The 11,970-nt window shown below is 34.0% G+C and overlaps 2 protein-coding genes and 1 long non-coding RNA gene across 12 annotated transcripts; all 3 read left to right on the top strand.

Annotated features, from left to right (window-relative positions):
• Positions 1 to 1,358: 1,358 nt before the first annotated feature.
• LOC147380864 (plasma membrane ATPase 2-like) lies at positions 1,359 to 3,396 on the top strand. Its single transcript, XM_086431143.1, has 3 exons — positions 1,359 to 1,370; positions 2,836 to 3,171; positions 3,268 to 3,396. Exons 1-3 carry the CDS (start codon positions 1,359 to 1,361, stop codon positions 3,394 to 3,396), a joined length of 477 nt encoding a protein of 158 aa, XP_086287269.1.
• Positions 3,397 to 4,641: 1,245 nt separating this feature from the next.
• LOC147380863 (clustered mitochondria protein-like) lies at positions 4,642 to 8,603 on the top strand. Of its 10 annotated transcripts, none has more exons than XR_015174991.1 (6): positions 4,642 to 5,022; positions 5,172 to 5,256; positions 5,861 to 6,124; positions 6,245 to 6,356; positions 6,628 to 6,714; positions 8,339 to 8,603. XR_015174991.1 is itself a non-coding variant. In XM_086431151.1 (5 exons), exons 1-4 carry the CDS (start codon positions 5,227 to 5,229, stop codon positions 6,633 to 6,635), a joined length of 282 nt encoding a protein of 93 aa, XP_086287277.1. In that variant the 5' UTR covers positions 4,642 to 5,226; the 3' UTR covers positions 6,636 to 6,714; positions 8,342 to 8,603. The 10 variants fall into 10 exon arrangements, 7 of the variants coding, with proteins under 7 accessions (XP_086287277.1, XP_086287276.1, XP_086287275.1 ...); XR_015174992.1 differs by having other exon boundaries at positions 5,215 to 5,256; positions 8,339 to 8,602; XR_015174990.1 differs by having other exon boundaries at positions 4,642 to 5,256; positions 8,339 to 8,602.
• Positions 8,604 to 9,074: 471 nt separating this feature from the next.
• LOC147380862 (uncharacterized) lies at positions 9,075 to 10,715 on the top strand. The gene is made up of 3 exons (XR_015174989.1): positions 9,075 to 9,275; positions 9,623 to 9,767; positions 10,420 to 10,715. It is a non-coding gene; the product is annotated as an uncharacterized LOC147380862 (long non-coding RNA).
• Positions 10,716 to 11,970: the final 1,255 nt, after the last annotated feature.

The raw sequence follows: 11,970 nt of genomic DNA, 5'->3' as shown, positions 1-11,970 counted from the left end.
CATTCATTCATGCAAGAAGTTTAGCTCAAATAATGTTAAGTGTATATATATGCCTAATCCAAACGTAGCCGTAAAGCACGCATTTCTATTGTCCTTCCTTGTTTGACTTCCAAAATCATCTAGGCTGTTATGGGTCACGTAGAATGTTAAGTGGACAAGAACATGTAACTTTCTTGTTTCACCATTCAACTCCAGAGGTATAGCCGAACTCATAACTTCACCTGCAAAATCAATGGAAGGTATGAGAGTTGTTATGAAAATTGAAATGCTTAAATACTCGTATTATAACTTGGGTTAATCTCCTAACCCTATTGGGAGTTTTGGTTCCATGCTGACCCATTTGAACCTTATTATATTTTGGGAATAAACAGTTTTCTGCATTGCAAATTGGTTCCAATGGTTGGATTAGAGTTTATCCAACTCATGCCAGATGCAATATGGCCTAGTTTTGATTTGGGTTTGGAAACAATATAAAGAGGAGCAAAATGCAAATATATCTAAAGGTGCCAACTTAGTAAGTTGGTGTTATGCGAGTAGTGACACCAAATAAATGGGCTATTATGATTTCAAGCAAGCCTTCCTAAAACTGAATTCTAGTAATAATGGGAGTATAAAGGCTAGTTTTTCTACCTTGGTTTGAATTCCTTGGATGAACATTTGGTCACTTAAGAAAAATTGTTAATTACCTTAATCACACCACGGAAAAAGAGCACCTGAGCTACTTCTTTAATAAATGGAAGCAGTCCCACATGGTGCACTCCGACAACCTGCAGCAAATATATTGAGATCAAGTTCCTTGCTTCCATTCAAGTTCTATTTTATCAATGTCACAATGACAACAACGTTGTTTCACAGCTGCAACAATAGATAGTTTCAATGGTGACAAACTGAACTTAAGAAAATACCCAACTAAGAATAAAAAGTGGACAACAAAATGTACCTCGTATGCATTTTGAAGTTTCTTCAAGGCTTTTTCAGTCTTACTATTAGATAATTAGGTCTAGCAGATGAAAGAGTGACCATACTTAATTAGTAGATCATTAGCTAGATGGAGTGTCATCCAGAGAAACAGATGCACCATCTCCCTATCCAAATTGAAAGAGAATAATCTTGCATGATTCTATTGTAAATAAATGGACTTGACCAAATGTAACTTCAGCATTGACAACATTTCCGTATCACAAGTACATGCCAAGCAGATAATTTCAACTCCATGACACGTGTAAAATGGTCAAATATCATCGAAGTCTTTTAGAAAAAATTTGGCGTCTGCTACATGGTTCGATATCATATAAATTTTAATTCAATGATAGAAAAGAAATGAAATAAGATAAAATGCAAACCTTGGTTTATAATAGATGGTGAACATGGTTCTTGTCGAGATGACATTTTCTCACTTTCATCTCTAAAAACCACTAAACAACACCATATCAAACATGAATTGGAATTTGGTGCCACAGGAAGTGCAAGGTGTGGAGTAGATAACAATCCTGAGAAAAATAAATTCATCCCCTGCATTAAGCTTTTTGGAGCTAACAAAGACACTCCAACTTGAAGTTCCCCATTTTCAATTACTCACTCTAAATCATCCACAATCAAAGATCAAAACTACAATCTATTAACACCAAAACAAAAATAGTTGCAAGGGAGTCTAAAATGTATAATAAAAGAAAAATAAACATAGATGCTTTGCCAAACAAAAAGAAAGAAATTTATGGAGGGAATCAAAATACTGGTACAAAGCACAATGACATCTCCTCAATGAGGCTAAAAATCATTATCTAGAACCTGTGCTGGATAGTTATGTTATAGCCATGTAATAAACAACTTGAATGCCAATTATCCAAGGAATCGTCGAGACAACTCGGATTTTCTTCCTCTTTTGTTCATTTTCTTTTCTTGATATGCAAAACATAAATCATATGTTAAGAGTTATATCCTTCTAAATATAGAGTTTTTATATGAAAACTTACAATAAATGTCAAATCACATAAAGGCCTACATATTCTGTTATATAACTTTATTACCATTAAAAGGAAATAATAGTTATCATGTATCCAAAATCCACAAAATCATGAGCAACTGTTTTAAACCCCCTAAAATCCATAAATTCATGATAATCACCATCAACAACTCCAAAATCACTGAAACATAACTAAAAAATCATCAACATTAACAACTAGAGACAAAATAAAAGCACCAGATCCTCCAAGAATCCAAAAATCTAAAAGAAAAATTTGAAACAATGATAACTTTATCATTAGGTGTAGAGATTGATTGTAGAATCAGATCGTTGGAAGAGTACCAAATATACAACAAAACCATACCTCTTTTTGTAACTATATATATAACAGTCGTTCGGCATTAGTTTCATTATCAGTTGTTTTACCCTACAAAATGGAGTCGTTCGATCGGACGCAATCCAACGACCAAGATGAGTTCAAAATAATAAAAAAACGTGCTCACTTATATTTTTTATAAAATTGTATAGATCTCCCTACTTCCTATTTGCGTTTCGACCCTTTCTATCGCTGCAACTCTCTCTCTCTAGAAGCTGCAACTCCCCTCTCTCTCTCACACACACACACACACACACACACACACACATACATTCTCCATCTCCCACTCGCTGAACCCTAACCTTTTTTAGGGCCTCACGACTGAACCCTAATCACCCAAATCCAATCGAAGAAGCATGTATTACAGAGTCATTGGAAATCTTGGTAAATCACTCTCTTTCACTTTGTTTAGTAGAGTTGTTTTTTAATTAATTTGATTATGATTTTATTTTTAATAATCTAATGTTTATTCAATTTTTTTACACTAATTTGTAAGAACAATGGCCTGTTGGATGGCCTGCCCGATGGCCTGCCCAATGGTCGGTATTTGCTCGATTGCATTGGGGATGATAGTAGAGATTGTAGTAATGTATCCCAGTACAGAGAGGGAATTGATAACTTGTTGGTGCTTCTTATTGGAGGGATTCCAATTGCTATGCCAACTGTGTTGTCTGTTACTATGGCTATTAGGTCTCATGGGTTGTGTGAACAAGGTGCCATCACTAATCGTATGACTGGCATTGAAGAAATGGTTGGGATGGATGTGCTTTGCAGTGACAAGACTGCGACTTTGACCCTCAACAAGCTTATTATGGACAAAACCATGATTGAGGTTTGGGATTGAAGTTTAAGACAGTAGAGTAAGATTGATTAATGTTTTAGGATAGTTGAGTTTATCATGGGTTATATGTTGTTGCAATTGGTGCAGGTATTCGCAAATGACATTGACAAGGACACTGTGGTTTTGATTGCTGCAAGGGCTTCCAGGGTTGAGAACCAAGACGCTATCGATGCTTCTATTGTAGGCATGTTGGCTGATCCTAAGGAGAAGATATAGATAGAAAAAAAGGAAGAGTATGAAAACTTTTAGGCCTTCTGACTGATGAATGTTTCACCTCATTGGTTTTTCTTATCTCAAATGAGGTTTGAGACTCTTCATCAGACATATGGTTGAGATGTGATGGAGAGAGTCTCATACATTGTTCGAGGTTAGTGTTGTAAGTAAAAAAAATGACACAAAAGAGATTTAACAAAGAAAACAAATGATTAGAACTCAGCAATCTTATTGATTGTTTCTTCTGTAATTGTCAATGAGTGTTGCATATAGAACAAAAGAGATGTAGAGTTGAGTAACATTTACCCAACTCATAATGTACAAGACCCTCGAATCACTACGTCATAATGCGGGATAAACGACTGTCTTGATGTCGCAAGAGCAGTCATTTTAAAAGGAGTCGCAATTTGAATGTGACTACTGATAAAAGTCGTAAAAATGAATGTTTTGGACCGTTGTAAAAAACGACTGTTTTGGACAGTCGTTTTTCTGGATTTATAATATATAAAAAAAAATTTACTTTTTTGGATTTATAATTTAAAAAAGGGATTTACATTCTCAAGCCAATACAGCAACCTCTTTCAACCCTATTCTCATGAATTCCAGCATTTATATGTAAATGGGTACAGAAAAAAAAAAAGTAATTTTTTGGAATGTTCATTCGTCAGACATTACAGCAACCTCTCTTCCTCACCATCTTAGCCATCACGTTTTCACTCACAATCTCCCTTATCTCAGCCATGTTTTCATCTCCCATTCATCTTCATCTTCTCCAGTCAATCGAACACCTCACCATTAAGACTAGCCCCCTTCAACTCTCTCTAAACTCATCTTTCTCAGACTCTCTCCACCATTAACAGCAATACCTGAAATACAAATCACAATAAAAGATTAGCAAAAGTAATGAACTCAAATCCCATTCGAAATCAAAGTAAACAGAGACTTCAATCAAGCAAGTTTCTACAATTGATGGAAAAGAAAGAAGTAGCTCTATGTGAATAAAAATTATTACATAATTTTAGATTGATCACAGAGGAGAAGAACTCTTGCTGCTGTTGTAATCTGAACTATTGTTGTTATCAAAGATTATCACGGAAGCAAAACACACATCTTCTCTACTTTTCCAGTTATTTGTAGAGCTGCTGCTACTGGTTGAAGGACCATTAAGAAATAAATTTTTTTTCTAAATGGACTATCAAGCAACCATCTAAAACTCAGGGACTAATTAGAAATATATCATCTCACTACAAGAAAACAGTGAATCAAGAACAAAAGTATAAAACGGATTTTATCCGTTTTTAATTAAAAACGGGTTTAAACCGTTTTACCTGTTTAAGCCGTTTTAAACATCTGATTTCCCTTCTCATTTCCGTCTCATTATTGGAAACGAGCCACTCACTCTCTCTCTCTCTCTCTCAGTCGCGCTCTCTCTCGATCTCTCGCTCTCTCTCTCTCTCTCTCTCTGATCTCTCGCTCTCTCAGTTGATCTCTCTCTCTCGATCTCTCGCTTTCTCGGTCGATCTCTCGCTCTCTCTCTCAGTCGACCTCTCTCTCTCTCTCTCTTTCTCTCTCGATCTCTCTCGATCTCTCGCTCTCTCAGTCGAGAAGGCACATCTCGCTCTCTCACGGGTTAGATTTTCGTTTTACTACTTTTTACATTTTGATATTCTCTCCGATAATTTCTAATCTGTAATTTCGATATATATTTTTTTTTTTGCATTAAAAGCCCAAATTTTCCCCAAATTTTCGATTTTTTTGAGGATCTGTGGATGATTTAGTTGTAGAGATTTGAAGATAATTGTTTCTGATCTTTCTTCCTAGAGCTAGATTTATATGGATGACGCTGAGTTGAACACGGAGCAGGTATGTAATCGAATTGTGTTTCGCTTCAATTTATTTTGTGATTTCTGATTCTGATTCACTTTGTTAAGTTGTTCATCTAAACTCTCAAAAAACTCTTTCACCTTTTCAATCCAAATTAAAATCAAATCGAAGTAAACTGTGAGATTGAAGTTAAATCAGTTTGAATTTTGATTCCGCTTTCAAATAAAAATTATAATTTTTTTTTACCCATCTTCTTCAGAAAATAACTGAACAAGCTCTGTTTGATACAATATATCCCTCCAAATGTTTTGATGGAACCTGGACAATAGCGGTCCAAAGTAAAGGTAGAATTGTATGTATATTTGTTCTGCATAATAAGAACATCACGTTTCACTAAATGATCTCTTATGTTGAACACTCGTTGATATGTATCAGATGTTGTGAAAATGGTTGTTACAGCAAGATCTTGATTGATTTTTCCTTTTTTTGTTGTTGTAATATTTATATATATGGGGACGTAGTTTTACTGTGTCCATCAATCTACAAGTCTTCTTAGAATGTGTTTAACACTATCTTTAGATTTTGTTATAATATATATTGCAGTACTATAAATAATTGCATTTGTATCTGATGCTTTTTCCAGGGTTATCATGTTTGGCTTCAACACATATTTTCTTGTCTATCTGACAAACATTGTACCTATAATTTGTACTCAACTGGCTACCTCTTAATTATTTTAAGCACATTAAGAGTTACTTTGTAATGGTTTTCACAGCATACAACAAGTGGGAATATTAAGGCTGTCCAAGAATGTGATTCTGCACCTGCTGAAAATGGTGTATTGTCTGAGGAAAAACTTTTGAACTCTAATGTATTTACCGAATTTAAGTTGGCTGGGAGTCAAGAAGTAAGTCTTGTTATTTTAAGTTATTAACTGTGTGATGATGCTTCCTTTTGATTTCACCTTTGTAATTCTAATAGACTTCCAATTTTCTGTTCTCTTGTTTAACCTCTTCGTATTTATTAGGAGGTAGCTGCTGATGAAGATAGTGTGAGGAAGGTTTGTTTGTATCTTAAAGATGAAGTGATCCCTAAGTTTGTTCAAGATCTTTGCACGCTTGAGGTTTCACCCATGGATGGTCAGACATTAACTGAAGCATTACATTCTCATGGAATTAATGTCCGTTATATTGGAAAAGCAAGCATTAGCTGAATATGTGGACGTTCCTTGTGCATAAAGGACATGTTGTTTAACTGCCTTTTCCATGCATTTTCTCTTAAGCTGTAGAAATTAGGAAAATAAGCCTTTCTTAATTCCAATTTGAAGATTTGTTATATTTCTTTCTTTTTTTCTTTTTTAATCTAATCGCTACTTGGTTCTTTCTGATGAGTCTGAATCATGTTCTCTAGATAGCTAATATGACTAGGCATTTACCTCATATTTGGGATCATTGTGTTGTCAAAATTGTTGTTAGGTCTGCAAAACACATTCTCAAGGTGAGCCTTCTTATCTGCTTAACTATTTAGTTGCAGTAAAAATCTGAAATGTTGCCATTGCATGTAAATAGAAAGTAACTTCATTGAATAGATCTTCCATGTTTGAAATTTGAAAGTAAAAACATATTTGAAACTTGAAAGTAAAAACATGGTGGTTTTGGTGCCAATCTTTAATGCTCTCAACCCTGCTTTTTCTACATACTATGCTGCTTTTACAATAAACAGGATGTCCGATCAATATACAATATTTCTTTGCTTAGAGCCTAGCACCCACCTAATGGTATATTATCAATCCACTTGATAATGGGTGGTGGCAAAGGTAAAAATGTGGCAGATTTTGAGATTTTGATGTTGGAATGCAATTATATATATAGCAAACTGAAAAACAAGACCTAAATTAAAGTTCTATCATCTCAATTATTATGGGTTTATAGTTTCATTCCCAAATCTTAAGTCTTGTAGTTTTGACATTTCATCATGGACTGATTTGTTATGGCCATTCACCATGAAGCAATTTTTGTATGCACTTCTGCTAGAAGTTGTATCCTTGTTCTTTGCTTCTATGTCTATGAAGAAATTGTAATTTCAACTCATTTTTGTTACTCTCCTGATTCTGGACATTTTTGGAAAAAGCTAAAAAAAATAAAAATATAAAAGGAACAAAAGCAGAAGATAAAACTGAAAATTAAATTGTTTATGCATCGCTATTTTTCTTGTGTTAAGTTTTTTTTTTTTTTTTGATCAGGTGCATTTTTCAAATTCTATTTTTTTAGGGGGTAAGCCTAGATTTGAACCCAAGACCTCAAAGTGCCATTGCAATCTGTAAATCAACTAAGCTATGGGTCCAAAACTGTCTAAAATCAATGAATTGAAGTTTTATGAAGAAAAAGGGCAATCGAATACTAATTGAAAAATAAGGGAACATGAAAAGGAAAGGAAGCAAATTTGATGTGGTGTTTTGGGTACTAATGTGACGCTATAGATTAGAGAGAGAGAGGGAGAGAGTGAATGGTTTTTGAAGTTGCTTGCTTTGACATCCATGTTGTATTCTACATTTTGGTTTCTTTTATGATCTACAATGTGCATGTTTGGCTCCCTTTGCACATTATTTTGGGTTTATAATTTGTATAAACCTTGCTTTATAGATCTTTTTTCTTTCTATGTATTTAAATATGAAGAGCTTCTTCCACATTCACTGTTTGTTTAATGTTAGTTCAAACCATCCCATTACTTCAGTTAACTAGAATATTTCGGCCTTTGTGACTTCATAATTTTAGAAAATCATCATTTAAATATTTTCTTTTTTAAATAAATTTTTGGTTGTGATTTCGTCATTTTTAACTTGACTTAGTCTATCTACTAGTTTTTTAGTTGCTGATGTCAACTTGTGGAAACAATGACATGTTTCATTTGGGATCATTGTTGTGGCTATAGTTGCATGGCTCATTTTTGAGTAGTCGGGATTGTCCTTTTTATCAATCTCTTCAGACATATTCCTGATTGTAATCGTAACTACAGATATAGCTAATTACAGATATTCTTTCAAGAGTCGTTGTTGTCAGTATGATTTGCACTTGCACTAAGGAAACAACTTACTTTTCTCTTTTATTGGATTGGAAAACAGAAGGATGCACATGCTTTGCCTGCTTCACGGAAACCTGATCAGATTCTAGCACAAAACTTAGAACAATGCTTGGGAAACTCAGAACAATGATTAGGAGGAGGACTAGGGTGGTCTCTGTTTGTGCAGATCTCTCTTAATTGTACTCTCATGTCATCTATCTTGGGTCAAGAAGATTGAATTTCATTCAGCCCAAGTCTGATCCAAATCCAAAGCCCACCTCTATGACAAACAGTGCTCAAGAAAATTTCATTCATTGTAAGTTCCAACTCCAACTTACTTCTTCAATCTAGCATAACATGGTAGTCTTTTTAACAAAATATTATTCTCTATCAGCCTCAAATTCTTTGAATCACTTCTATAAGAATCATGATTGCAATATCAATTGTTTGGTGAAGATATACAAGAAGTATTTTTTGGAGTGTAAAAGCACTTCCAAAAGCCACGAGGGTTTGGGTGAAAAACAACTTATACATTATTAATTGTGTTTTTATTGACCATACTGTCCCTTAAACAAGAGTAAGAGTTAATAGTAGAAATATGCAGGGGTATCTTAGCCATTAACAAAACAAATTTGTATCTTGGTACCAGGAGACATTATCAGCATGTCAAAGAACTACTCAAAAACCAAACCAAATGAAGATGAGATTTTTTTTATTCTTATAGATTCAATTTTTTTTTAATATTATATCCATCTTATTGAGAATAATAGATCTTCTGTTTGTCGAATAATGTTATTATAGTAAATTATATCATCTGAGCAAATATACATCTGTTTTTGTATTTGATAGGAAGTGTGTTTACTCAACAAAACAGATCAAGCTTGTGGAATTGCATCATGAGAAGGAAGAAAAGGTATCCAAATGAGGTTGTAATCAACCTGGGTTTAACGTGGACAAGAATGGCTAGGAATCTTATCATTTTTTCTGTCATTCTAGAAGTGAGTCTTTCTTTCCAATTTCCATTTTCCAATTTCCAACAACATTGTTTGTTTCTTTCCTGAATCCAAATCCAATGACCTTATTATTTCATTTGTACATCCTTCCACGTGACTAGTCATGCCAATATGCCACAGACATAACTCTTCACTGCTTATCTATCAAATAAAAATAAATAAATATATAAAACCTGTCAGTACTGTGATTTCTCATATCATCTGGTTCCTGAGATTCTGGATATGAAAGAAAAAAGTTACTTTCATTTGTAGTCATTGTTTCAGTTGTTAACACATTCTTGGGCATATAAGATTTTCTTTTTAACTCCAAGTTGGGTTGTTAATATTTTCAGGCTATTGCAGTGGGTTATGCCATCATGACTACTAGATCCGTCCATTTAAACTGGAAGATGAGTGCCCTTTGAGTTTTGCCCATGTTTCTTTTGCCTGGTCTATCTTCTGGCATTTATTCAACACTTATGAGCTTTACAAGGATGTGTAATTATCTTAAACTCTACACCTCATTAATTTAGCTTATTTTTTTTCTTTTCCGCGATTAACATTCATTTCTTACTTTCTTTTGTGTGCGTGCGAGTGTGTGTATAATTTGAGATTATCATTGCTGAATATGCATTTAATCTTTTTATACATTTGAAGCTGTTGAATTTTTTACCCACTTGAATTTTTTTCTATAGTATAACTTCAGAATTTTATTAAATTGGGAAATCTGCTTCACAAACATTTCTGTGACAATTAAAATTGTAGTCTACCCTTTGGATCCTTATCTATATTTTCAGATGTGGAATTTATTGTGTCTGATATCTTTGATATCCATTTTAAGATAATCAATTCTGTTCTTTTTTTTTTCTAATAATGTTGCAAAGTTTATAAAACCTATTAAATGATTACTTCCTCTCATCTTCTCCCTCTCTCTCTCTCTCTCTCTCTCTCTCTCTCTCTCTCTCTCTATGTGTGTGTGTTTTTCTTTGCTTTCTTGCGCTATAAGAGCTGGTTTTTATGAAATTATATCCATTTTGTTTTAGTTTTTACATACAACTCTCTAGTACACTCATTCTAAATCGGTGGCTTTTATGAACTAGTGAACATGAAAGTTTCTCACCTTATAATCCTTGGTTCTTTGGTTGATCAGGAGTACTTGCTTCTCGGATACTCTTTTGAAGGTGTGGAAGTTCATTGTGAGAGTATGCAATGTGGTGACACGAAAGAATTATTTTATTAGTAGTTGCGGGCATTGTGGGGATCTTAAAGAAGATAGGGAGGATGGAAGTGCTGGCATTGCTTCCTTGTAAGGACTTGTGCTTGTGTAATGATTGTAAATGGTTTATCGATGCATTGTAATTTTGGATTTGTAAATTATGACTCATTACAACTCTTTTTGTGTATAAATTAATGTGATAGAGAACCTCGATGTTCTTTATTTGGATCTATTTTAACCGTGGGTAATAGGCAAATAGAAAAACAAAAAAAAAAAAAAAATAATTTTAGATATCGATTTATAACAATTTTAGATATCGATTTATAACTGATGTCTAAAGTCTCAAACCTAGGACATCAGTTCTATAAAATCCGATGTCTCAAATCTTTTAGGGGTAACGCAGATTAGGAAGGGTTTTAAGCCGTTCCAAATTCCGAGATCTGGAACGGTTTTTAACCGTTCCAAATCATGAAATATAGACCGTTTAACCTCGTTAACGACGCCTCCATTAAAGACGGTCTGCAAGCTGTTTCATAGTGGATTAGGAACGGTAATAAACCGTTTCTAATTGCCATATTTGTTGTAGTGTGTTCTATAAGGAAGGCTCTTTTAATGTCAAAAGACATCACTCCAAACAGAACGGGATAGAAGAACAAGAATCATTTAACTACCCTCCAAAAAAATCCAACTTCATATTAATTGCAATTTGCTATAGATGGTGATTTTAGGGTGGTTATTTCTTTGGGTAGAGTTGAACAAGGAGTACGCTAGGATCTCTTTAGAGGATTTTGTGTTTAGATGGGATAGTCTTTGTAGCTTGTAGGATAGCATCTTGGTGGCTCCTTTTTTTTTTTGGCTTTGTTCTTTCTTATTCGGGATATCTCAGCCTCCTTTGTTTTCCCTTTTGATATTTTTAAAATTTTATACTTATCAAAAAAAACAAAAAAATGTAAAATTGTTACCATATAGAAAAAAATGCATAAAACCAACTCAAACCCAGTCAACTTCACCAAGTATATCAAGAACACAGATACAATCACTACAACATTTTTGATATACAGTGGCAGTTTATAATAGCGGATCATTATATCCGACGTTATAGATGGACTTTTTTGCAGCGGATAATTGTATCCGCCGCTATAGGGACTCGCGCAAATGCAAATCATTCGCTCTAAAAATTTCCTTTTTATTCAGTTCATATAGCAGCGGAACAATATATGAGCCGCTACAAAACGACAATAATTTTGGTCTCTAGCGACAATTTATAACAGCGGATAGTTTTATCCGTCTCTATAGACACATTTTTTTACAGCGGATAGTTGTATCCGCCGCTATAGGGACCTGTGCATACGTAGAAAATTCACACTAAGTAGTCTCATGTTATTCATATGTATAGCAGCGGAAAACTATATCCGCCACTAAAAAAATCAATTTTTTTTATATAAAATACTCGATTCTCTCTATCATTTTTTGTTTTTAAATTTA

Source organism: Akebia trifoliata, unplaced genomic scaffold (assembly GCF_017979445.1).
Source record: "Akebia trifoliata isolate Shusen 1 unplaced genomic scaffold, ASM1797944v1 Contig00915, whole genome shotgun sequence".
In the NCBI taxonomy this organism is placed as follows: domain Eukaryota; kingdom Viridiplantae; phylum Streptophyta; class Magnoliopsida; order Ranunculales; family Lardizabalaceae; genus Akebia; species Akebia trifoliata.
This window is presented reverse-complemented; position numbering and strand designations above follow the sequence as displayed.